Genomic DNA, 25,008 nt, shown 5'->3' with positions numbered 1-25,008 from the left:
TTTTCGGCTGACAAAAAGGCATGCACAAAACATGCACATTAAATGTGATGACGTGGTTTTCAATGTGAATTGACATTATTAATTTATCGCATCGAATCGAACGTATGGTACTTCAAACGCAACAAGGAAGAGAACGCGCAAAAAAAGCACTCACTCACTCATTCATACACACACACACACACACACGTACACATACACACACATACACACAAATGTATATACAAACATACGAACGAATCTATAAAATTGAAACGAGTTTGATCAAGGTAATTAGCGTTTTGGATTTCTATGCTGTCATTTAACTGGAGTTTTATTTTTCATTAAATTACTTGTTGTGTTACCGTTGAATTTGTTATTTCTTCAATTTTCTTTTATCTCGCTGATACTCATTGATGTAGACGTTTTAGAATTTTGTTGTTTTCAATTTAAAATGTCGTTGAATTCATAATATGTATGAGGGAAAAAAACGTATAGGCTTTTTTTCTCTCTCTCTCTCTCTCACGCATACACACTTTTCTAGACTTATTAAATACATATTTATTCATAAGTTGCGCGCACGAATTATATTCAGATTCATGATTTAATGCATGTTTTGCGAGAGAGATGTCAAGTAAAATTGAGATACGGTGAGAGACGATCGATTGGCTTTATTTTGTGCTTAGCGCTAAACACACTCGTTGTCGTATGGTAATGTTTTTATTGATTCGCACCTTGACTCTTAGCAAACGCGTTGTTTACTTCATGCCTTTTCCTTCACATTTTTTTTTAACACGAATCAAGAATTCAAGGATAAATGCGCTTTTTTCGCCGCCGTTTCTTGATCAATTCAATATTTCTTTTAACATTCTTCGTGCCACGTTTTTCTTTGTTTAAATGGAATTGCGTGTGATTGGTCTTACATCCCCGGCCGAATCAAATGGGCGGGCATTTGCTTTGAGTCATCGTGGTTTTGATTGTGCCCAATCAACAAATATTCACAAGAAATTTGTGACACATACGCCGTACTAAAGTATTGCGATCCAAAGTATTTTTGAAGAATTTTTCGTTACTTTGGTCGCACACCAGATTCAAGTACGCATACACAATCCGCTTAGAAGTTTTACACTGTAGATATATCAACGTAAGCGTTAAAGTGAACGCATCACCGCCGTTCTATGTGCTGGACATTTTTATTGCGTGATCTGGGTGCTGCTTTATCATCAAGCTACTCATTATTTCAAAAGCTTTTCATTCAACCGCACTATTTGGAGTGTATCAGTCGCGCGATAAGAAGCGCGTGAAAATGACAGAAAAAAAAGAACACGCAGAACAGAAATATCGATATGTGGCGAAAAATCAAGCGATTAGAACCATTTTCCAATCGGCCCCAAAAAGACATTGAATGACACGAACACAAATTTACACACCGAATTCCATGAATCTATAGCCCAGAATCTTAATCGAAGATGGCTGACACATGTTCGCGTATGTACGTGTATATATTAACCATTTAACGCGTTCATGATTGCACACACAGCGACGATCCTGTCCATGCATGCTGTGCCGATCACTTACAATATGCTTCATAGTGTTTGTGTCAACATTTTAGTTTCGCTCTCTCTCTCTCTCTCTCTCTCTCTCTCTTTCTCTCTCTCTCTCTCTTTCTCGCTTGCTAGCTCGCTCGCTCTTTTTTGGTTTCCTTTGTTACTTTTGCTCTTCGTCAATTCGATGCATATGCAATCTATTACATTTTCCATGTGATTTAGCTGCTCCGCTTTTTTTTTCTTCTCCAAATCAAATATTTAGAATGTGTAATTAAAGCTATTTTTCGATTGAACAAAAAAAAATACTGTAGCTTTACTCGTGCCAACGTGCATTCAATTAACGGCAAAATATTTAAAATGAATCGAATACGAGAGGAAAAAACCGGCGCGAAAATAATTGAATTGAAAAAAAAAAACTCGAACTGAAAGCAAATTCGGCTGTCATGCAATAGAAAATAATAATTGAAAACGCGCTGTTATCAGCGTCGTTGCCAATTAAATGGTCGGTCGTTTATTGTTTAGCCATTGTTTGTGAATTTTGAATATGTGCTGAATTCAAATAAACGCGCGCTATCAGTAAAAATAAACAATTCAAATATGTCATCCCAAATAAGAATTGAATTTGAAATTTGCTTGTTGCTGTTAGTTTTGTCGTTGATTTTATGTTGTTGTTTTTTTTTCTCTTCAATAACAACAATTTTATTTTTCGTGCAGATTGTATTATCAATTGAAACAAATTTAAAATTTAAATTGAAATACATGAGCGAATATTCGTGGTTGTCAATTCGATGGCATTCGATTCGATTCGATTTTTATTGACTCTCGTTTTTTTGTCGTTTGTATGTGTGTGTTGTTTTTTTTGCTCTCATGCGCACGTCAGGGATTAGAAAAAGAAGTACAAATAAATAAATGTAAAATTGTTGTTGAAAGGTCGTAAATATTTGTAGTGCATTCGCAATTTTAACAACTCTCTGCATCATCTTTACGTCGGCGTATGTATGTGCTCCAATTTATTGCGCTTAGTTGACAAAAAAAGAAGAAGAGAGAATCGTACTGTCGCCCCAAAAGGTTAAATAGATTGCAGGCGCTTTCGTTTATGCAGCGCTCAATTCATTTTATTTCGACTAATGACATTGAAAAGAAAGAGACTAAGAATCGAAATGAATTTTTTTTTTTGGACACGTTGCTCCCGACAAAATCTGTCGTACAGTTTAGTTTGTGTCGAGTTTCAACTTTATACCAGGATAAGTTATTCTATTCTAATCGGCTATTTTCATGTGGCGACAAAAAAAAACATTCTTTATCAATTAATTTCGAAGGACATGTAGATAACCCTCGGCTGAAACTTTAGTTGATTTTAATTCTTTTTTTTTTCTTTCATTCTTTTTTTGTGTCATTTCAAAATGTTTTAATTTCGTAATGGAAAATGCCGCTCAGAAACGACACACGTCAAAATCATTTCATTAACGAAAGAAACGCTAGTGAATTTCATAAAGATTTTCCACGTATTCAATTTTGTTTTTGTTTTTTCCAACGAAAAAACAATCACACTTTGGCAATCGCCCGTCAAGGAAGAGTTCATTTCCGTCGAATGACTCAATTCCGCCAAAAGATTTATTATTCTATTTGCTTAATCAGAAATGCGCGCGCGTTGCACTTATCTCAACGCGGAAGAAAAATTTCTCGATATTACTACACAAAGTTGAAATGAAAAAAAAAACTAGCATACAAATAGTGTGTGTTCGAGTGAGATGGAAATTTCATTTTAAATTTCGAATTAAATTTCAAATGTTTCATAGAAACACAGGCATAGCGACATATTCATTTCATGTATTTGATTAGCGAAAATATTTCATTCCGTTTCATTGCTCCAATTTCGGTTACATGATCTTTGGCAGCCGAGTGAAGGAAAAATAAAATGAAAATGTTTGATTGCAAAAGGAAAAATTTCAATTTTCAACTCGTACACGAGCGCGCGCACACACACACACACACACACACATAATGAAGACTTAACCATAGATTCGATATCAATGGATGTATGGTTGAAGAAAAGAGGATTGACTTGTGCTATGCTTAGATTGGTGTGTACGTGCTAAATGCAATGCGTTGTGTGTCGATTGCTACGCGCTCGTAATTCTGGATTGAAATTTCAAAATAAATAATGGAGTAAATTGTAACAAAATGCGTGTACATGGGAGCAGAAAGGACATTTGATGCAATCGAGACAGCATGTTTGCATGTTGTGTGTTTGGCTTCATTGTTTCAACGGTTCTATGTGTCGTGCAGATTCGGTTTTGTGCATGTAATGTACACTTTTAGTTGTCGAGCGTCAAGAGATCATATCCTCTATGTGCTCGAGCAAGCGAGTATGTTCCATCCTTCGTGAATTATCTACCATACTTGCGACTAATACTGCGTTTGGTGTACATAATGGTCCGATTTAAATTGACAGAGTCACCTTTTTTGCATTCGTTACAAGGAATGGGCTACAGTGCGGCGAAAAAAAAACAAGAAGAAATAAAAAAAAGGATATAGCATTGGAGAGTGCGGAAGAGACATGTACATGTATATACATATACATATCATTACTATATAGCAATTGGTATACAAAAATGTGTGAAAGGAGCCAGTCTTGGCCAGTCCGTTCAGTGTTTCAATTTTTCTTCTTTTTTTTTTATTTCTCCATCGCTTATGCTGAAGCAATATTTGTTTTACTTTTTTTCTTCTTCATCGTTTTGTTTGCTTTTTCGTGGCTTTTTCTGAATGCAAACCAAACCGAACGGTGTACGGAGGTTTTTACCAGGCGAAAATGAGAGATTTCCCAGCATTTCTTTTCATACGCTCTTTAGCCTTGCGTATTATTATTTTGTCGCTGAAAGAAGACCAAACTACGAAATATGGGGTTTGCTCATACATTTGCACATGCACATACTTTCCTATAGATGCACATACGAAAATCGTCTATTAAGTTGAGTGAAATGAGCGTATATGACATCAGCACTTCTACATACAAACACTTCCCAAAGTGGGTTCATGTACATAGTTACTGTGTGAAAAAAATGCAGACATCGTTAGTTCTTTACTTCGGTTCTACTTAAAAAAAATCGATCGATTTTTTCGTTTCTTTCGCTGTGTGTTTTTTTTCGCTTGCCACTCGCTCATTCCAGCTTTTTTTCTGCTCTCCTCTTGTCGTTCTTCTTCTTTTTTTTGCACACGTTTCATTTTTCGTTCAGTTTTTTCGCGCGTTCATCGTCATATCCTTCCAACCAGTAACACTGTGAAAGTCTCCGCCTCAGATAGTCCTAAGTAAATTGAAACTAAAGACGGTACAGAATGAAAAAAAAAACCAATTTAAGTTAGCGCTTAATCAAATCAGCTCTTGGAAGCTTTTCCAAAGGATTTTAAATGGTTTTGACTCAAAAATTGCAGGTCTTTCAAGAATGTTTGAGAATGCACATCTTCTACATTTCATCCAAAAACGTCATTTTTTAAGAACAGAAAAAAAGAATGCACGCGAGTTCGCGGGGAGGCGAAACAACATAGTCCATCGCTGATATTACTGGCTAGTCTAGCTCTCTCTCTCTCTCTCTCTCTCTCTCTCTCTCTCTCTCTTATATCTCTTTCTTTCTTTCTTTTTTTTTTTAACTTCATCCCATGTATATAAATTTCGTTCTCTTTTACGAGTTTTTGGCTTTACACTTCCGGATTTATAGTTTTTATGTTTATTGTTCGTTACATTAAAAGGTTCATAATAAAAACGGAATGAGAAAAGCGAAATGAAAACAGTGTGGAAAGCAGATAAAGTGAACAAAATACAATCACACCGAGTCATCGTTTCAGAAACGAAAAATAAGAAGAAGAAGAAGAAGAATTTCAATTCCGACGGAATGATGTAAAAATTGTTACCTCCTTCGAGCAGTATTTCATCTGATTGGCCATTAACGATAGAAACATTCATCGCTCGCTCCTCGACATGTTCTAGTACATATTTTGATGCGATAAAATGCACTGAATTCTTAAAATATAAACGCAAATGTTTTTCAATTTTTTTTTAATGCTGATCAAACATTTTTTTTTCGTAAATGGCAAGCTTTCACATCAACGCGCGTCGTCCCTTCAATTTGAAATTGTGAAACATTTATGTTTCAGTGCAACTTATGTATCTTTCATAGGTTGCTTGTATTTTTGTGTTGTGGCATCGAAAAGTCTTCAACATTTTTATACGGCACTTATGGGCACTCAATTTTTTCAACTGAATAGAACACACAACAACTACTTTCTGATTCTTTTGAATAGTTGTTAATGATTTTTTCTCGAATTGTTTGCGGATAATGCAATATTCGTGCATTTCTCGCTAAAATGAGTAATTCCATTCCAAGCAACAACGGCAAGAATAAAAAACTGCGATGAAAAATTCGATGTCCCGCGCTCATTTAAGGAAGTTGTTATCAGCATAGTCTTTGACACTTGAATTTCATTTCATTACCAAATAAAACGAAATTAAAATTTCAACAAATTCCATTTTGACTCAATTCAAATATCATTCATTATCACCGCGTTTTGCTTGGTGAGTGCGCGGACGAGGAGAAAACTTGAATTCTATACGAAAAAAAAATAAAGAATTTCGTTTCCTGTATAATAAATAAAAAGCAGCAAATTATTTTGACTCACAAATGAAGTAGTAATGCGAATTGCTTTTGCTTTTTAGCTGTTTTGTTGATTGACGTATCTTCTCAAGGTGCTATTCAAACGATTAAATCAAATGCATGCGCACACTTTGACACTCGATATGAACGGTCGAGTCAGTACAAAAGAACTAAGCAAACCGAAGAGCAAGAGCGAGAGCGAGAGAGAGAAGAGAGAGAGAGAGAGAGAGAGAGAGAGAGGAATCAAACACAGATCTATATAGAATAATACAACGAGTTGTTAATCGGTTGCCACGATTTGATCATGAAAGATGCTTGCTTCAGCTCAAAATGCACCTTACCCGTTTGCAAACGCAGATACGCGCATCTAAGCACCCATACACGCAAGCGCGCGCGCGCTTCGTCTCGATCTTTTCTCGTTTAATAGATCACCAATTTGCACATCTCTTTTTTTTCTTTCGATGAATAAACAAGTTGTGCTATAGCTATTCTCCGTATGAACGCTGTGCGCGCGCGCTCCTGCACCAAACGCAGAATTTTGGTTGAGTGTGATGTGATGTGTTGAGTTTTTTTTTCGCGCAATTTTGCTTTGGTTAGCGCATTCATATTTTGCCATATTAAAAATTTAATAATATGACGAGATAAAATCTGCTTTTTCCCCTGTTTATTTCAATTCTATATTATTTTTTTGTTTGTTTGTTGTTCATACTGAGTGAGTGCACAATGCGTGCGTGTGTGTGTTGTTTAAAAAAAACTCAGGAAGAAAGAGAGGGAGAGAGAGAGAGAATATAATGCGACCGCCATTTTGTAATTTAATACTATTCTTGATTCTTGATGATGCAGTTCAGATTCATGTTTTTCTTTGATTTCCAGATTTCCCATTTTAAGTAATTTTGTTGCTGATTTTGTTTTGGGCTCAGCAACAATAAAGCTGCTTTTTGTATCGTAACTCAATGGCTTGCTATGGAAAAATCCAGTCATAAAAAGAGCTGCACTCATTACATGAATGCATTGCCACTGCTACTGCTGCTGCTGTTGCTGCTGTGTGTTTCCTCTTCTTCTTCGCTTCGCCTTTTTTTTGCTTTTAATTTCAAATAGATTCTTCTGAATAGCGCATTAAATAGACTACACAGTTTCTTGATCGCATTTCTTGATCGACGTTTTTATGAGTTATTAGGAAATATTTAAAAGCGTTTCGCATTTCTTCTACATCATTTTATCAATATATAAATGGATTTTGTGTGCGTTTTGAGCGATAAAGAAAAAACAACAATTATCACACAGTTGGATAAGAAGAAAAAGAAGAGAGCAACAGAAACAGCAACCAATGGTGTGCACAATTGTCGTACGTTTGAACGACATATCTCAATAAATCCAAATAAATATGCGCTTTTTGCATGTCTGCAAAGTAACTCAAGCAACTGAAAATTACATTGAACATGTAACAGGTTACAAATAGCTTAACAATGATGCTGTTTTTATTCTGTGTGCATGCTAGCGCGCATTGATTCCTCAAAATTCTTCAGAATAAAAAACGATGCATTGAACAAAACAACATCGGTAAATCTTCTTTTTTTTCTCCATCGCAACACCCGATTCTAGTTATAGTTTTTTCAAATGTGACTACTATTTTTATTCTCTAAATATTTTCTTTTTAACTGCTTCGTAAACACATATTGAACTCGTTCAAATTCTTCTGAACATGAAGAACTCTAGAGAAGCTTTTATTTTACCATTCGAAATAGAATTGATGTTCCATTCCGCCGGGATGTTTTGTTTAGAAAATGTTTTCATTCAATTTTCCTCAATGAATTGATTCAAATGAGCATAAAAATTAACGCAAAGTTAATTCATAAACAGTTATGGTTTAATACAAGTTAACTGTTTGTTCGATGATCCAAAAATACGTTGCCCAAAACTGTTTTCAATGAAGAAAAAAACAAAAACTTCACTCAGAATTTCAAAATCACAACAAAAAATTGAATATGTTTTTTTTCTATGTTCAGTTAAATCAATGCATATTTTCAAATAGAAAAGTACGGCTTATCTCGAACAGTTGATTTTGGATGCCGGCGGCAATACACACCCCTGAATCCTGACAGTCTATCATGAATGTTGTAATGTGCGGTGCGGTGCATTGAATGCGTCCGGCGATTCGCGTGTGTCATTTTCGATAATTTATGTAATAATTTGCCGGCTACTGGTTGGCAAAACAATTGTGTACAATTGTGTATGGATGCTGAAACTTGAACAGGGCAATCTGAAGTGGTGTTAATGCAAGCGATCTTCAATCTTATTGTGTCTCTGGGCACATCATGCATAGAACGCAACTCGATTTGCACATTTTCAATGGCCACTGCATTGTTAGTGTTGGCACGTTCATAAATAGTGATATTTGATTATACCATTTATGTCTCTCTGGCCAAGGACCAAGATCAAGTCTAAAATGTCGATTGCATTAGGTATGAATAAACAAAAACCGTATCAAGTGCATGGTATGACTTTCGAAATAGTGCAGCCATACACATAAACAGCTTTGCTGCTGCTGCTGCTGCTGTTGCTGTTTCTGTTGCTGCGTTCGACGCTTTGCCACACTCCGTGCATAATATCTGGCCAATAGTGAATGCAACAAGTTTTTATAGCCGCAAGTAAAATAATTTAATGTAAAATTGTATGACGGACATGGTGTTCACTTGCCATCTTTTGCTTATAACAGTAAAGCGTACAATTAATTCATTTATCCAGAGCAGACGTGGAACAGACAAATAAGCTCAAAATAAACGGCGACGACGACGATGTCGACAACAAACAGAGATAGAGAGCGAGAGAGACGACTTGTGATGACTACGACAAGGTGCATCGCGATAAATTATTTTATCAACGCTTCACCTATTCGCTATTTTATCATGAGTTGTTCGCATATTTACTTGAAATAGTAGATATATTCACTCCCAAATAGCTATGGTTACTCTTTATTATCGCGCGCATTATTTCCACTATGAAACTGCATAACTTTTCAACCTAATATTTTACGTTCGTTTGTTTTCTATTTAATGTTTAAAAGTCATACCCATTTTTGCGGTTACCACAGCTTTGCTGTTGTTATTGTTGTTGTTGTTAGTGCACGCAAAGAAACCGTGGCAATGCAGGTGTGTATTTCATTCTTCTTTTTATCTAGTCAGGATAACATAATCAAACCACGATACCAAGTACATGTTTTTGAATTTCCTCTCCTGTTTTTTTCTTCTCGTCGATTTTCAAAACTGGCCTCTACGTGAATATGAACGTACACCGTCCAATGAAGGTTGACTAAATTAGCTTTTTTCATTTCTTTAAATGAGATAAATTGAAAAAAAAGCTTTTTGCGGTTTAATAAATATTGAAAATATTGATTAAATTTTCCTTATTATTGCGTATACGGCCAGTCAAATTGACTAGTAAAAAGTGTTGAAAATATTTGAAAACGTGATATTCTAATGGGAGCATCATTGATCTCTCCAACAAAACCGCCTCCAATCAATTCAATCGGCAAACAAAGGATAATCGATAGCAAAACGTTGTATTGGAATAATACCATTTTTTTTTACAAAGGTGAGACATTTGTAAACTCTCTATTTAGCGTCACCTACTTCAAATATTGTCTCAAGATGGAGAAAGCTTTGATTCGAACAATAGAGGTACGAAGAGCCAAGGATATGGAATAAAGCAATTGAATCTGTTCTTCATGCGCCTTCTATTTTACCTTGTGCATGACACTTGTAGCTGTTGGTGGATTCAAGAAAGTCCAAAATACAATAGAAATCATAACCGACAGATAAAAGCAGAGAATCTGGTTGCCTTTGAGATAGTTTATACTGTTGAATGGTTATTATTACTATTGGTGTGCAGTTTCTGCTGCTGTTGCTGTTGGTTGCAACGGCATTCACATACTATCGATGGTAAATCTAAACTAAGTAAATGGTACAAGGTCATACATAACTCTAAAGACGAATGCCAGTTACACCATTTATCCATTTATACATTTATTACTATTTTACTATTTATATAAAATCATTGAAATTTAATGCAGATACACATGCATAGAATGCAAGCACGCCGAGAGAAAGAGAATCAAAAACGAACGAACGAACGAGCGAACGAACAAGCGAACGAGTGAACAAATGAACGAAAGAAAGAAAGAAAGGAAGAAAAAAAGAAAAAAAAAGAAAAAGGCACACCAACAAACGATACAGACAGACAGAGAGAAACACAACAAGCATAAAGTGTTGTTTGCATAAATAGTGTACGGTATGAGTGTATGCACGGTTCTAGTTGATTTTTCTTTTAATATAAACGTCACTCTTTCTCTATAATAGAGTGAAGCGTTTTAAATCATTTCGATTACAACATGCCGTGGCATTGACGGCAAACAAACACTGAAGCAAGTGCTTCTGGTTTCCCGTCTCCGGAAATCATGAAAATTATTCTCCTAATCTTCAGCTCCCTCTTTTTCACTCCTTTCTTTCTCTCTCTCTCTCTCTCTCTCTCTCTCTCTCTCTCTCTCTCTCTCTTCGAAAGGATAATTTTATTCATAAGATTTTTTTACTTCATTTGGCGAGAGAAAAAAAGAAGAAAGTAAAAGAGAGTGGGGGATAGTGAGCAAAATTAAAGGAGTTAGTCTCATAATCAGTAAGCAAGTTTGTCTGCACGTACAAAGCTCAATTTTCGCGCCACTCTACTTTATAAATATATAAAACATGCACGCCACACAATGCAATACAATACAACACGACATGGCACAGCACGGCAGAGCACAACTTGTGTACTCACAGAGAGCGAGATTAAGATACAATTTGCCTATTTATGCAAACTTACGCTAGATATTGTTGTGCAGATACGTAAAGTACCTATGCAATATTATCACTATAAGACTACGTAATGGTTAAACATTTGTACTTCAGTAACAACAAATGGCCTGGCTGATGCGGCAGCAAAAGCACATTGCTATTGCCATTGCAGCACGACATTGCATTCATGCAATCGTCTTCGCATCTCTCTCTCAATCTCTCTCTCTCTCACTTGGTGTATACAGCGCCCATCGTTGTGCACAATGCACATACAAATGAGAGTAGCTGGCACTCTAGATCTTAACCTTTTCGCTGAGAATGAATGAAATGCTCCAACAAACACCAAAGCGGTCAAACCGATTTCGTTTCGTTCGTTTTGAAACAGAATGGACCTTCACCTGACAACAACTTATGGCTCTCTCTTGTTTCAATTGAAGTATGCATTAATGAATTCGCGCGACAACTCCGTTCAAAATGCATATATACTCTCCCTCATTCCGATTAAATGAGGTCTTGTGGACGCAAGCAAAGTATTCTCAATGAGAAATTATTCCGTCTTCGTGTTTGTGCGTGTGCCACAGTCTGTCTTTGTGCTCACGTTTGCACTTTCTTCTTACACCATTATATTCTTGCATTTGTCATTGATAATACTGCTTATTGTCTTAATTCTGCACCGAGCATCATTCGTCGAAACTTTGGTTCTCTCTATGAACTGAATTCCGTCTTTGGCTTTTGCCATAATACTTGCGTCTATGCATAGAAATAGGAAGAAACTTACCAGAGATGATGAGACAGTACAAACCAAACGAATTTGACCAAATAGTTAAACCATCACTCGATTTATGAGCATACACTTTGCATGACAAAAAAAAACTTTTCAATAACTTCCATGATATGACTCATAAAATCCACAAACGAATTTGATCACAAGCCATATGCATTTGAAAGTTCATAAGATATGAGAATCCATTTCGACTCAAGATCAAGAGCTTAAATCCAAACAAATTACTCTACTTACTAAGTGAAAATAGACTATAAGCATGCCATGGAAAATCAAAAGACTCTAGTCATCTATACAACACTTTTCTCTCCCTTTCTCTCTCTCTCTTTTCATTCCATGTTCCAGTATAATCAATACCCCGAAATACCGTGACAAAAACCATTTCTTTCATATCACACATGGGTTTGAAATTGCGACGTGTTTGCTTTGAGATTGAATCTCGTTTGCAACGCATTTTTCGGACATGTATGAAACCGGTGTTGTTAAATTGACGGCATGAAATTAATAGAAGTGTTTGGAATCACCCACAAAACTGAAAACAGTTTAGTGTGTGTGCGTGTGTTTCGTTTCGCAAACATGAATTCCACACAAACATAGCACTCGGCATAATATGCCGGCACAATATGCACACAAAACGACCAATCGAAAAAATTTTCATGCAGTTCAAACGTAAGCGATGTGCATTGTGTACAAATCTTGTGTGTGCACTCACATTCGGTGCATGCACCTACATGCGATGGAACGTAATGTGCCACTTGCCCGAATTCATTCCAAAAAAAAAACAAAAAAACTGGAGAAAAGCATCGAAAAATAAAATAGAATGAAACGATCAACAAAAACTTCCGAAACTAAGAACTCATGTCTGCCATGTTGTGTCGTTGGCTGCTGCGATGCAGCAGCCAAAGCAACAGCAGCCAGCAGTGCCATCACCATCAGCAACAGAAGCAATAACAACAACCACCACAAAATACTATATATGACAAAAGTCACAAGTGCATACTACACAAATAAACATTAATTTCGTTTACGACATGGCATAGCAACAGGTGGAATAACCCCGAAATCATGTGAAACCTCAAATTGAAAACTACTCCATTAGAGAAGTCGTCGTTTTTGATTCTCTGCACATTTTGGAGTTCTGGCTCTCGTCGTCGCCGTCGTGTTGTTTTCTGTTTGATTTTCCCTCTGTTGCTGTTTTGCAGCGTGTCGTCTGTGACCGTGATTTTGGTTGGAATGGGTTGCTGTGCGCTTTGTGCATATCTGTTTGGCACAGCGTACTAGTGTTGTTGTTGGATGTCGTGGTCGTAAATTGGTTAACGGTTGCCTCTGCCGCCTATTTCAAAAAGTGAACTAAACAACCGTCATTTATTTTGACGCGCGATGTATGCATCTTTTCGCACTTGCATTCGCTTAAAACTCTTCGCAAAACACAAACAACCGGGCGCCTGTTTACCATTCGAAATTCGATTAATTTTTGTGAACACACACGCTTGGCGGTGGCGGCGGTGGCGGTGGCGGCGGCGGCGGCGGCGGCGTCTTTTCACGAAACGATGAAAAACGATGTAGCCCCGCTGGCATCAGGTTTAAGCGCTCTGATGATAGGAAATCAAACGACAGGAAATCATTTAAAGTGATCGTTTATTCGTACGATTTGATTGCATGTATCAGCAATCAAACTAACGACATTGACGACGCAAAATTATTATTCACCATCGTCACACTCCCAAATTAGGCGCGCATTTCGACCGCATTCATTCCAATCGAGTCAATCAAGAATTCGGTCAAAGTTTCGTTGTCAACACACACACACACACACACACTACCACCACTACTCGTGTCACCATCAAGTCGCCCAAAGAACTACTATCTTGAATTTGGAGTCAATTGAAATTTCGAATGAGGGATCCGCTCTGAGCACGTGCTTCCAAGACAATTTGTTGGAAACACGTGATGTCGAAGCCCTTGAATACACTTCGTAACACTTGATCGATTTGATAAAGACTTTTGAGAATAAAAAAAGGAAATAAAAAGAAAAAGAAATCATTGAAAGTATTGCTAACTAAAACTGTGCAATTGCATTTCAAATTGGGTTACGTCTCCATCCGTTCGAAATTGTGTGTGTTTGTTCGATAAAATGGCAAATTGAACAATGGCTTCTTTGGCATTTCCGATGGAAATGAACGATGTTCGTATTTTCTGAAATTAATTCGAATTCCATCGTTCGAGTGAGAGAAAGGGAGTGAGTTAATTTGAAAAATGTTTCAAGTATTCTCAATTTATGTACTAAATGCGGCATTTAAAGTGTTTTTCGATGAGATTTATAAGGAGAGCAATTCCATTTGTGACATAAGAAATACGTTAAAAATGGATATATAAACTGAAACTCTTTTGTGAGAGACCCAGCAAAAAGTATTATGTTCGTTTAACGTAACACTTTCCTCAGGTCTGATCGAGAGACACATTCAAACACGCAAACATACAGAAAGAAAAATTCTCGTTCTGAAAACAAAATTGCAGGAATGTCAGTATGCTTGCATAAGCTTGTTGTATTGTGAATTTTGTGCGCGCAATTTGATATAGAACATTGTAAAATATGTAATTTAGAATGCTTCATGCGCGCCCGCCCGCTCGCACTTCATTCAGATGTGCAATGTATCCTAAGTAGTTGGTATAGGTCAATCTGCATTTAGAAGTAATTCCAAAAGCATTGTCCGTACAATGAGTACATTGAAAACGCTGAATAAGTGCGATTTTACCGTTTAAGCTTCAGTTTAGGGGAAAAGCTTTTTTCGACCTTGAAACTATACAACAAACATACAAACACGCAAATTTTTATCAAATCGAACGAAGAAATAGCTGAAAAAAACATGTTCAAAAAAATCGATTCGACGAATTAATGCATTTTATTTTCCATTTTCATTTCAATTTCAGACAACGAAAATCACAAATGCAAATAAAATCCACAATCAATCTTAACGATGAACAAAAACCGTGCGTATTTAATACACGTATCAAAATCAAATCTAAATTTTTTTTTTGAATTTTTACTATTTTAATTGCTAATTGTTGTTCTGCAAATGCTCTTGAATTCAATGGAAAATCGCGAAAATATAAGTTTTTTCCTATCCGTCTATCCCTATCTCTCGATCCACAAACGATAAATTTGCAAGACGTGAAAAAAACAATTGTTGATCATCAATCTAAATTGCGGACAAGCGATGCAGTCTTTGCCTTGACATTATCAAAGCGGTGAAGTGGTAGACAAGCAAACAAACCGTCGAAAACATTGTATACTTTTGCGTTATATCTATATACATTTTCCAAATATTCGAAATGTCAAGCTCCCTCGATCTGCACAGTATGCACAAGGCGACAAAATCGGTTTGCTCGGATGTATGTGTGTATGTACGCGTATGTATGCTATCATTTTTATCCAATCAATTGTAGATGCATTTCTTTCTTGTCGATTAAATAAAATGTAGACACACAGGATGAATATGGAACATACATACACAGTTCAAGCATGGTGAGCATTTCGTGTGCGCATTTTCGCCTGGTTTTTCGTGCTACTTTCTAATACGTACAGTGTAATTTAGTTGCAATACACATAAAGGCGACGTGAAGTCGCAAAATCGATGCCAACGGTTAGAGAACAAAAGAACGAAAATGTATAACAATAATTGGATATGCATTTCGTATACTGTGAAAATACTCATGTTTATTATTATTGGAGTATATGCGTTTGCCGAAGTTAAATCAATCCAATGCAATCACACCATCACACCATTCAATTTACATCACATCACACAAACACCAACCGAAGAAGAAGAAGAAGAAGAAGAAGAAGAAGAAGAAGAAAAAAACACCCCAAAACCATCTGTGAGCTAAAGTCGACCCACCGTCGGTCGGATCCAAGTAAGAATGAGCAACAGGGCATATAGAAGTACAGTTGCAAGAAATTCGAATGATTTTGAGGGATAGTTGCGTCGAATGGTGAACGACGAAAGCTGAATGGACCGTCATTGGGTCCGGTCTAGTATGTGAAAATCATCTAGAAAGCCGAGCAATGGGACCGAAAAAAGTAACAACCACATGCATAAAACGAAAAAAAACTCCCTCTTCCGATCTTGCATAAAGATATTACACGTTCACCAAGCAATGTGTTGTGGATATCTAGCTATTCACATACTTGTACAGTCGAATACGAACATAGCTATTTACTTTGAAACTAAATAATGTGGAAAAATATACACATACACATACATATACATACATGCACACAGACACAGAGACACTTACACAGCGATCCACAGAAAAGCTTTCAATACACAAATATTGAAAACTCGGGACACACCAAAAATTTATCCACTTATACAGTGAATTTTCTATCCACGCTATGGTGGCTGCAAGACACGAAATGCTTTAAACTACCAACTCTTAACGAAATGCATGCGAGCCACAGTGGTGAGTTGGATGGAAACTAAAGCGGCACCACGCTCACTATGAATTTTCATGTGAGCTCTTGTTTCTTACTTAATAATGCAGCGACCGAACTAAATATTTTTCAAACAATCACCCACATCCACACATGCACTGCGCACAAAAAGTCATCACACAGGCACATGCAATCCAACTTTGTAAACCACATTTTCCCTTCTTTTTCACATATCGCATGTCTTTTTTTTCCACATTTTCCATTTATACGTCGTGCCCAAGATACATACGAAAAAAAAGCTAAATAAATAACAAAAAAAAACAACAACCGAGTAGAAGAGAAAAACGAAATGAAAACGCAAGAAACTGGGAAGTGCACGTTGAAAAAAGGGAAAAAAAGAAATACGTCGATAGCAAACTGATTCAAACATGAGGTATCTGCATACACAGCAATAGTATAAGTGCCAACGACCATAAGAATTCGCATTGCAAACTCACTATATGTCCAGAATTGTATTCTTGTTGTTTTTTTTTGTTTTGTTTTCGGGGGAGCAAAGCAAACTATAGCAATAGCGATTGCAACCTTACTTTCGGACATCGAATCCTACGGAGCGTTTGAATTTTATGCACAGCGCGCAAATCACACCACTTCCCATCCACACGGATTCTCTCGTTCTCGGTTCAAGTGTTGCATATTTTCACACAGATAAACGAAAACGGCATGCACACATCGCCATTCGCTGGTGGGAAAAACGGCGAAAGGAAGTAAGACAGAACAAGCGAATAAGAGCACACGCGACAAGTATAACCGTTTGGAAGTTATTACATTTTTCAATGTTTGTTGCTTTTGTTCCCATTTACCCCACTCCACCGCTCCATATTAAAGTCACGGTTCTCGAAAATCGACTATATTCTCTTCAAAAAAAAAAGGAAACACAGAAAAACGAGAAAAAACACCACTTTCCTTCACCATGTTCTCCATTGAACATTTTGAGCTTCCTTGTTTGTTGCGCGTCACGTTGTACATAACACTCGATTCACTCAGCCTCAAACTAACACACAGGTTGCCAATAATTCCTAATGTGGCAATTATCAATCGAAATCCGATTTTTATTTTCTTCTTCTTCGACTGATTTTTTTTTTGCTTCAAATTCATAAAATATAGTCTGTTCACATTGAAAATCCGCCCGTTCACTATATGGGAGGTAAACTACAAATCGACCAATTGAGAAACATGTAGTTGCTGCTTAAAGTGATTCAACTGAAATGATTTTGCCGATTTATGTAAATGAATTTAAAGTAAAAAAAAATCCTGTTTTTGTTTTTACAGAAAATGTTGACATATTTCTATTGATAATTTGGACAATACAACCCCTTAGGTGGGGTACTCAGAAGACGATTCTTGTTTATTTTTCTGCCGGATTGTCACCAAATGTTTTTGTGTACAAAAAATAACTGTAATTGAAAGAGCAAATTGTGTGAAATTCAAAACGAAAAAATATTTTACTCGCAGATGCTGTTTTAAAGTCTCAGTTAAATCAATCAAAATCACACAAACACCACATCAAAACTACAATTTAAGTGTTTCGAACTAGAAATAAGTATTTGCAAAGGAAGTCATGATTGACCAAATGGTGTAAACTACAGTGCAAAAATGAATTTCCGATAAAAGGTCCAGTGACTTTGTTCGCATTTGTTTCTGAGAAACAAATCCGATTTTGATTTCTTTGCAAACGGAATAGACTTGAAACGAACAGAGCAAAGAAACAAAAAAATGGCACCGAACATAAACCATTGAATTTTTGTTGTTTATCATGTGCCACATTACGATTGTTAGTTTGAAAATAAACGAAAAAAACAAACAACCCAAATCGATAGAAAATTGCAACCATCTACAACTAGAGATCACCATTCCAACCGTAAGAACATTCAAATCCAAAATAAATAAGAAAATATTGTGTGATGTAAAATGCACATGTGAAAGTTATCGCAAATGTTTGTGCCATTACTTGTTGCGTCACACATAGCTGTGACAAAGAAGATAAACGAAGTGAAAAAATCAAAATTTGCCGTGAAGTTTGCTGTTGCACTTGACAAGATTTTAACCAGTTTAAATTCCATCAAATTTCATTCGTGCGACGATCAAATCGAACATAAACAAAACAATTGCGTTAAAATCGGAAAAACATGGCGGATTGCTCCTATGCGCGTTGCGTTCAAGAAAGACGATTTTTAAAGCGAGAACTACAGAAATGGAATAAAGATATGGTACACGTTGTGGGTGAGTATATCCAAGAGATATTTATTGCTTTCATTGGCCGCATTTCTTTGAAGAAAAAAAATTACAACATATAAATATATACAAATCGCCTTTAATATAAGTATTTAGATATGCATTTTGCTTATTCATGTGTTTTGGAATGGTGCTAACGACGACAGAACACTTTTGTCGAATGATATCATGCATGCGTTCGATTTCTATTCAAACGCCGCGACGATTAAAACAATGTGTTAAGAGGGTCCAACGTGTCAGTGTTCGTTCTGTTTGTTGTGCAATTTTATACGCGGTCAGTAAACTTTGGACTTCTTCAATTTTCTTTTGACTTCACCGTCAAAAATAATAACAAGGAATAAATGGAAGAAAGAAAAAAAAAAGAGTAGACGATTCGAAACGAAAGAGAGTTAGAGTGAGCGTAAGCGAGCGAGTGAGTGTGAGAAAAAAAAACGAAGAAACGAGATGCGACTCAAGTATTGAATAGACATTTTCTAATAGTTGAAGGGAAACAAAAATATTTTTGCACTGTTTTCCACTGAAAAAGTCTCTTATGAGTTCGTTCATCCAGCAAACATAATCCAACGACGATGAAAAACACTGTTGAATGTGCGAAAACAAAGACAATGACCGACCAGAACACACAACAATAGCAGTCAAGTATATAATAGTGGGAAAATTAAATAAAATGTTCGAGAAATGAGAAACAAGAAGCGAGAAACGAAAAGCGAACAAGTCCGTTTAATGGACCTGTTGCCAAATTATATAGAGAAATTCGTATTTCCACTTTTTTCCATTTCATTCGCTATTCACTCGCTGTCGCCCGCTTCGTCTCTCCGTCTCTCTCTCTCTCTCTCTCTCTCTCTCTCTCTCATTGTTGCTCTCGCTTTGCCGCTCATTGCTCTGGCTTATTATTCAAGAATGCTTGCACAAACGCACTTATGTGCTAGATAAAGCTGCCCTTTATGTATGTATGGCAGAGCAAAAAAATGGTTTCGGTAACCATACCTATCACCGTCTGCGAAAATGTCTGGACAAAAGATCTGAAATTCTTCGGCACAAATACATACACATGCATGCAGGCAGCCAAAATAAGCGACAAAGTTAGGTTGTGCAAGCGCGAAACAAGAGTGGCATGAAACAGAGCAGCCTCGTCCGTTCGTACTACGATGCATTCCTGTTTTCTTCGCTTTTTTTTTCTTCTGCTGTTCTTTTTTCGTCTTATTTTTGCTCCATGCACTTTCCAAATGTATGTTTATGCTTGTACAGTGTACACTCGTGCAAGATTCTTATATTTTCGTGCAATATTGATGTCGTCCGAATTGCAGTTGTGTGCTCAGTCGCAGTGTACGATGGTAGCAAGCTTCTCCTTGCGATGGAACGAAAAAGTAGTTTACGTGAAATCACCAAAAAGAAAGGAGGAAAACATTGGGTTTGTAAAAAAGGAAAAGCAAAAGTCGGAAAAACCAATCCTTATGTGCTGATAATGCAACACACGCTATTCATGCTCATTCGCACAAACACATCATCGTCATCTATTTATTCGGTTCTCGGTTCGGCTTACATAACGAACCAGCACAGGACCAGAAAACAGCAACAACAAAAAATTGGAAAAAGGAATACGAACGAACACACCGAGAACACACAGTCACATACAAAAAAAAAAGAACGAAAAAGAAAAACCAAGAATAATGAATGTGTAGATAGGGAAAAAGAATTGAGGCAAAATTTTCCTTAACTGAATGAGAAAAGCCGAGAGTGCCGCAAGAAGGGCTTATAACTTTGGCTGTTTCCCAGATTATATATGCGATGCCGAAGCTAGAGCAGTAAGTGCACCACTGTAAGCATATTTTGTATATTCGATATTCGTAGCGCTTTCCCTCTCTCACTCTCTCTCTCACCAAACACACAGTGTGCCGAGGCTCACACAGTTCCACGCAAAATAACGTATCACGATTTTTGTATAAATACGTTCGGCACATGGATAAATATTGGTATTATACAGGACCAAATGCATCTCTATAGATGGTTATATGCAATTGTGGGTGATCACAGCTCAGAGCGCATAGTGCGCCAATCTGCGGAATAAACGAGATTTCGAACTGGTAAATAAAGGAATGAATGAGACAGTTTAAGTCAGGCACTAAGAATTTGGTTACCAATACATAGAACGTAATCAGTTCAGGACGGGAGGGAAAAAAGTATGGCAAAGTAAAATGGAAAATAAATGAGAAAAAATTATCAAAAAAGGTGATCGAACTCATTTCTTATTGGATACCAAATCGATTTCAATGTATGTGTGTGTGTGCATGTGCCCGTGTTTGTGTGTAGCCATCGGGACTTGTACACACTTTCGGCAAAGAGAGAGAGAGAGAGAGAGAGAGAGAGAGAGAGAGAGAGAGAGAGAGTGCATAAAATGTGGACGCTTCATGCTCTTTTCATTTTCCATCACACACCTAAAACTCGAAGGAACGTAAAATAAAGTGCAACAGAAAAATCTTCAAACTATCTAAAATCGGTATACATAACAAACTTACGTAAATAATTTCTAAGGGTGAGCAGTCACGGCATGGGAAGAAGGTCGCACAAATATTCGCAGAGAGAGAAAAAAACGTAGCGTTTTTTTCTTCTGTTTGTTGCACATAAACAAATTACATAGCCACGTACTTTGTCCCTTCCCATTCATTACTTTTAGTTTTCGACGAATAAAAAAACAAGAAGAAAAAGCGACAGAAATTAAAAATGAAGCAGCGCAAAAAGCACCCGAAACTAATTGGTAAAAAAGCTTCATTTCGTTGTTTTTGCCGTTGCCGCGTCGGATTTAAATATAAAATTAATGGATTTTAATTTTTGTGTTGCACATTTACCACTCTCCCAACCCCATTTTTTTTCTCTGCTTTTCCTCCGCCTCTTCCTCCTGGTGGTGCTGCTTCTTCTTCTTCTTCTCTCTTCTTAAACTGCCCGAGAAATATTATTAATGAACAAGAAAAATGTGAAGGGGCTCCAACCTTTCCTTTATTTCCTTCTAGTAACAGTTTGCCACTGCATGCATTGTATACAAGGGCATATATTGGAAAGAAGCATCCACAAAAAACGACACCATACACATAATCGTATACGAGTGCGAGATTCAACATATAAACGGAAACGGACAAAAAGCGGCTGCAACGACACACAAGATATCCCTATATTGGAACACAAATATTGTGTCGCTTGCATATGTATGTCTGTATCTTCGCCAAACTATAAATATTATAAAAACTACACCCTAAAAAAGCAGCCCACTCTATGATTTGTCTTTTTTTTTGCACGCTTTTGTCTATTTTTCTCTTCTTCTCTTATTTTCTTGTCCTTCGCCGTTTGTTATCACACTCCTGGAGGTATGTGTGCATCACTCGACGAACGCTCAACGCTATATGTATAAACTCGTTTGTTCTACTCTCGCCAATTTTCGAGTATACATATTGCGTCTATGCCATCTACTATATATGTCTTCTCACTGTGTACAAACTGGATTCAACAACATGAAAAAAAGAACTTGCCATCGTTATCAAACGGACCATAGATCGGTCTTTTTAACGGTGACCACCGCCGTTGAATTGAAAAATCCACAGCGTCTTCTCCATGGAACTATCTATCGTTCAACATGACACATATTCGTTTGGGTTCGATTCCGTTCGAAAAGCATGCGCCCGACCATTGGCCCATGGTAGAGACGAACGATTTTTCACGAAAATATCATCTATACCCTCTGCCATTCTGCTCTGTGTTGCACATAACAATCTTTTCGCAAGAGAAAAAGCAAGCGGCAACTGTCTGCTGTTGCTGCTGTAACGGCTCCACCACCAATACCAACGATATTAACGACATCGCCATCATCATCATCATCACACCATTCAATGCATATTGCATTCTTTTCTGTGGGGTATAGTTTTTCGGGAAAAGTTCTAGTGGGGATCTAAAATATCTTTCGTGCACCGTTTTTCCACCATTACCGCATTTCAAATGAACCATACTGCAAAGAATTCATTCGAATCCCCTAGTTCGGGCAAGAACACATTGCCATATCCCACACAACATTCAAATAAAGTGCATCACACTCCGACGTTGCAACTCATCGTTGCGCACGGGTTGGCTTACTTTTATCCATTTTCTCTCTCTCTCTCTCGCTCTCTGCCACATTCTTTTCCCGGTAAATGGGAAACAAAATTCCGGCGAACGAAAGATATCTCAGTATGTTGCTGTTGATCCTGAGCTTGCCGAAGTTTAAGTTTGCAAGTTGGTCGTGAGCAACAAGTGAGTTCATTTTATGTGATAGTGATTTTTTGGTTTTCGACTTGGTAGAACATAAGTGGAAGTGAAAATTCAGTTGTTGCATCGAGTTCAGTTTCGGGTACAACAAGTTAAATCTATTAAAGACAAGCAACAGTGCTGAAAATGTTTTTGATTTGTTTGACTTGAAATGTAAACGATTTGTTTTGGTTCAAATAATAATTTTTGTACGTATGGCAAACGAACGGTAAATAATATTTGTTTTTTTTTGGAAATAATCGCTTTTCAAAACCGAAACGAAATGGATAAGATTGTGTACGATTTGTTTATATTTCGGCCGAATCGGAGCTTATTCCCAATTCTCCCCCGAAAAATAAAAATAATTCCTTCTTTTTTTTTCAAACGGTAAACTAAACATTGGATTTGAATTGGTGCACTGCAAGAAATAATCTCGCTTTTATTCCAATAATTATTTGTTTTTGTGTCACTGGTAATGCGATAAAATGTAAATTATTTCGTTAATCGATCCATAATTTTTCAAAAGACAATTCTATTGTTTTCGATTGAATAACTGAATTTCGTACCATTATTTCCTGAAATAAATAATGTTACAGTTCAAATTGAAGGAAAAAAAATATATATACGTGATGACACTTTTTAAGCTTGTTTTGAAAATGCATTTCGTATTCACGCGCCACTATTCGCTCTCATCATTTTTAATATTTAAATGTGAAGGAAAAACAAACGAAACGAAAACTGTGTGTTTCCATTGTGGTATATTTGAATAATTTAAGGAAGTACTGTGTTGTGGAGCAATAGTTTGGCTCTATTTCTTGCACACTTTCTCCATCGATTCCATTTTTATTTTCGAAGAATTTTTCGCTCGTTTTGGTCATTTGCTTTATTTTTCGTTTATTTCATTTTTTTTTCGCTTTTGAATAATCAATTTCCTTCAGTGTGTGGCAAATTAATATTCGAATGTTCAGGAATTGCGTGTTAAGCGAAATGAATAAGCGGATCAAAATTCAAATTCAGAGTTGTGTCAGTGAATAACTGATTGGTCAACCGACTACCATATTACTGATGTTCTCATGACACAATTCGACAAAATGCGATCATCCAAATGCTCACAAGCCCACAGTGCACTAAAATGGTCAGCGTAATAATGAAATAAGAAGATGAGCGCGTTAAAATGTTAAAGCTCAATTACCATATGTCATTTTAACGAAGAGTTTCCATTCGTTTTTTTTTCTTCCATTTTCCTCTATATTCCGTTGGTTCAATGCAGTTGTTTGAATTCGGAAATATTTTCGAATAATTCGAGAAAAAAAAATTTGCTCTTCCATCATATATTCATAATCTATCAATAATTCGATGTAGTGAATTATTTTCTCGATAAAACGGAATATTAATTTTTTTTGTTTTTCAAATTCTAAGAAATGGACGAAAAAAAAATTGGTATGTGTCAGCGGCCGTTTTGAATTGTTTATTTGACATTAATTCGAAACAAATAGAGAGAGGGGGGGAAAATAGCATAAATTCAATTGTGAATTAAAAATTGGACAACGTATTGCACTTGAAGTTCGACCCAACGGCGACGAAACCAAAGAACTCGTGCAACTACTTGTCGTCTATCGACTTGTACATACAATTCCATTTCAAGCCATTTCCGTTTTTCAATTGACCATAAAAGACAACTCTTGTTGCTGAAGAAATGTGTGCATGGTACGGCATTATTTCTTATTCCTTATTTATTCGGTGAATGGAGGAAGAGAGAGAGAGAGAGAGAAGAAAAAAAGCAGCCGAGTTGAAATGGATTTAACGTAGAAAATTTGGCCTGCCAAACGAAAGAGTGGATCAAGTTCCTGGGATGGAACATGATGTAATTTTTCGACTATTCATTTGTTGAATGCGACTTGTGCTCCTTTCGCTCGACCCCGCGCTTAAATGTAAATTTAAGGAGAGGCCACCGAATGGCAAAGAGGCAAAATCGGCATCAGCGAAACCAGGAACAAGTGCATTTAAGTAGCAAGAAAACGCTCTCTACTCAAATCACACTCACATACACACTCTACATGCATGTATGGTGCAGCGCCGCCGATGGTCCTATTCGATGAACACAACAATATTACCAACACCAAAATGCAGCGTTCGTTTGTGTATTACTTTTTTTTCACTAACCAAAACCATTTCGTACACACTCACGAAACCATGCAAGAATAGATCAGTGCAAAGAATAATAATAGAACCA

The 25,008-nt window shown here is 36.7% G+C and overlaps 1 protein-coding gene across 9 annotated transcripts in view; it reads left to right on the top strand.

Moving 5' to 3' along the window:
• Positions 1-25,008, top strand: part of LOC129577942 (mushroom body large-type Kenyon cell-specific protein 1) — a 56,302-nt gene that overhangs the window by 1,807 nt on the left and 29,487 nt on the right. For 7 of the 9 annotated variants that reach the window (XM_055465807.1, XM_055465810.1, XM_055465805.1 and 4 more), the window contains one exon: positions 17,544-18,494. The exons of the other annotated variants lie outside the window; for them this stretch is intronic. In XM_055465807.1, the coding sequence (XP_055321782.1) occupies positions 18,401-18,494 (94 nt within the window). In that variant the 5' untranslated portion in view covers positions 17,544-18,400. The remainder of the gene's footprint in view (positions 1-17,543; positions 18,495-25,008) is intronic. 9 annotated transcript variants of the gene reach the window in all.

Source organism: Sitodiplosis mosellana, unplaced genomic scaffold (genome assembly GCF_009176505.1).
Source record: "Sitodiplosis mosellana isolate CC-2019 unplaced genomic scaffold, AAFC_SMos_1.0 Smas_scaffold_6226, whole genome shotgun sequence".
Classification (NCBI taxonomy): Eukaryota; Metazoa; Arthropoda; class Insecta; order Diptera; family Cecidomyiidae; genus Sitodiplosis; species Sitodiplosis mosellana.
This window is presented reverse-complemented; position numbering and strand designations above follow the sequence as displayed.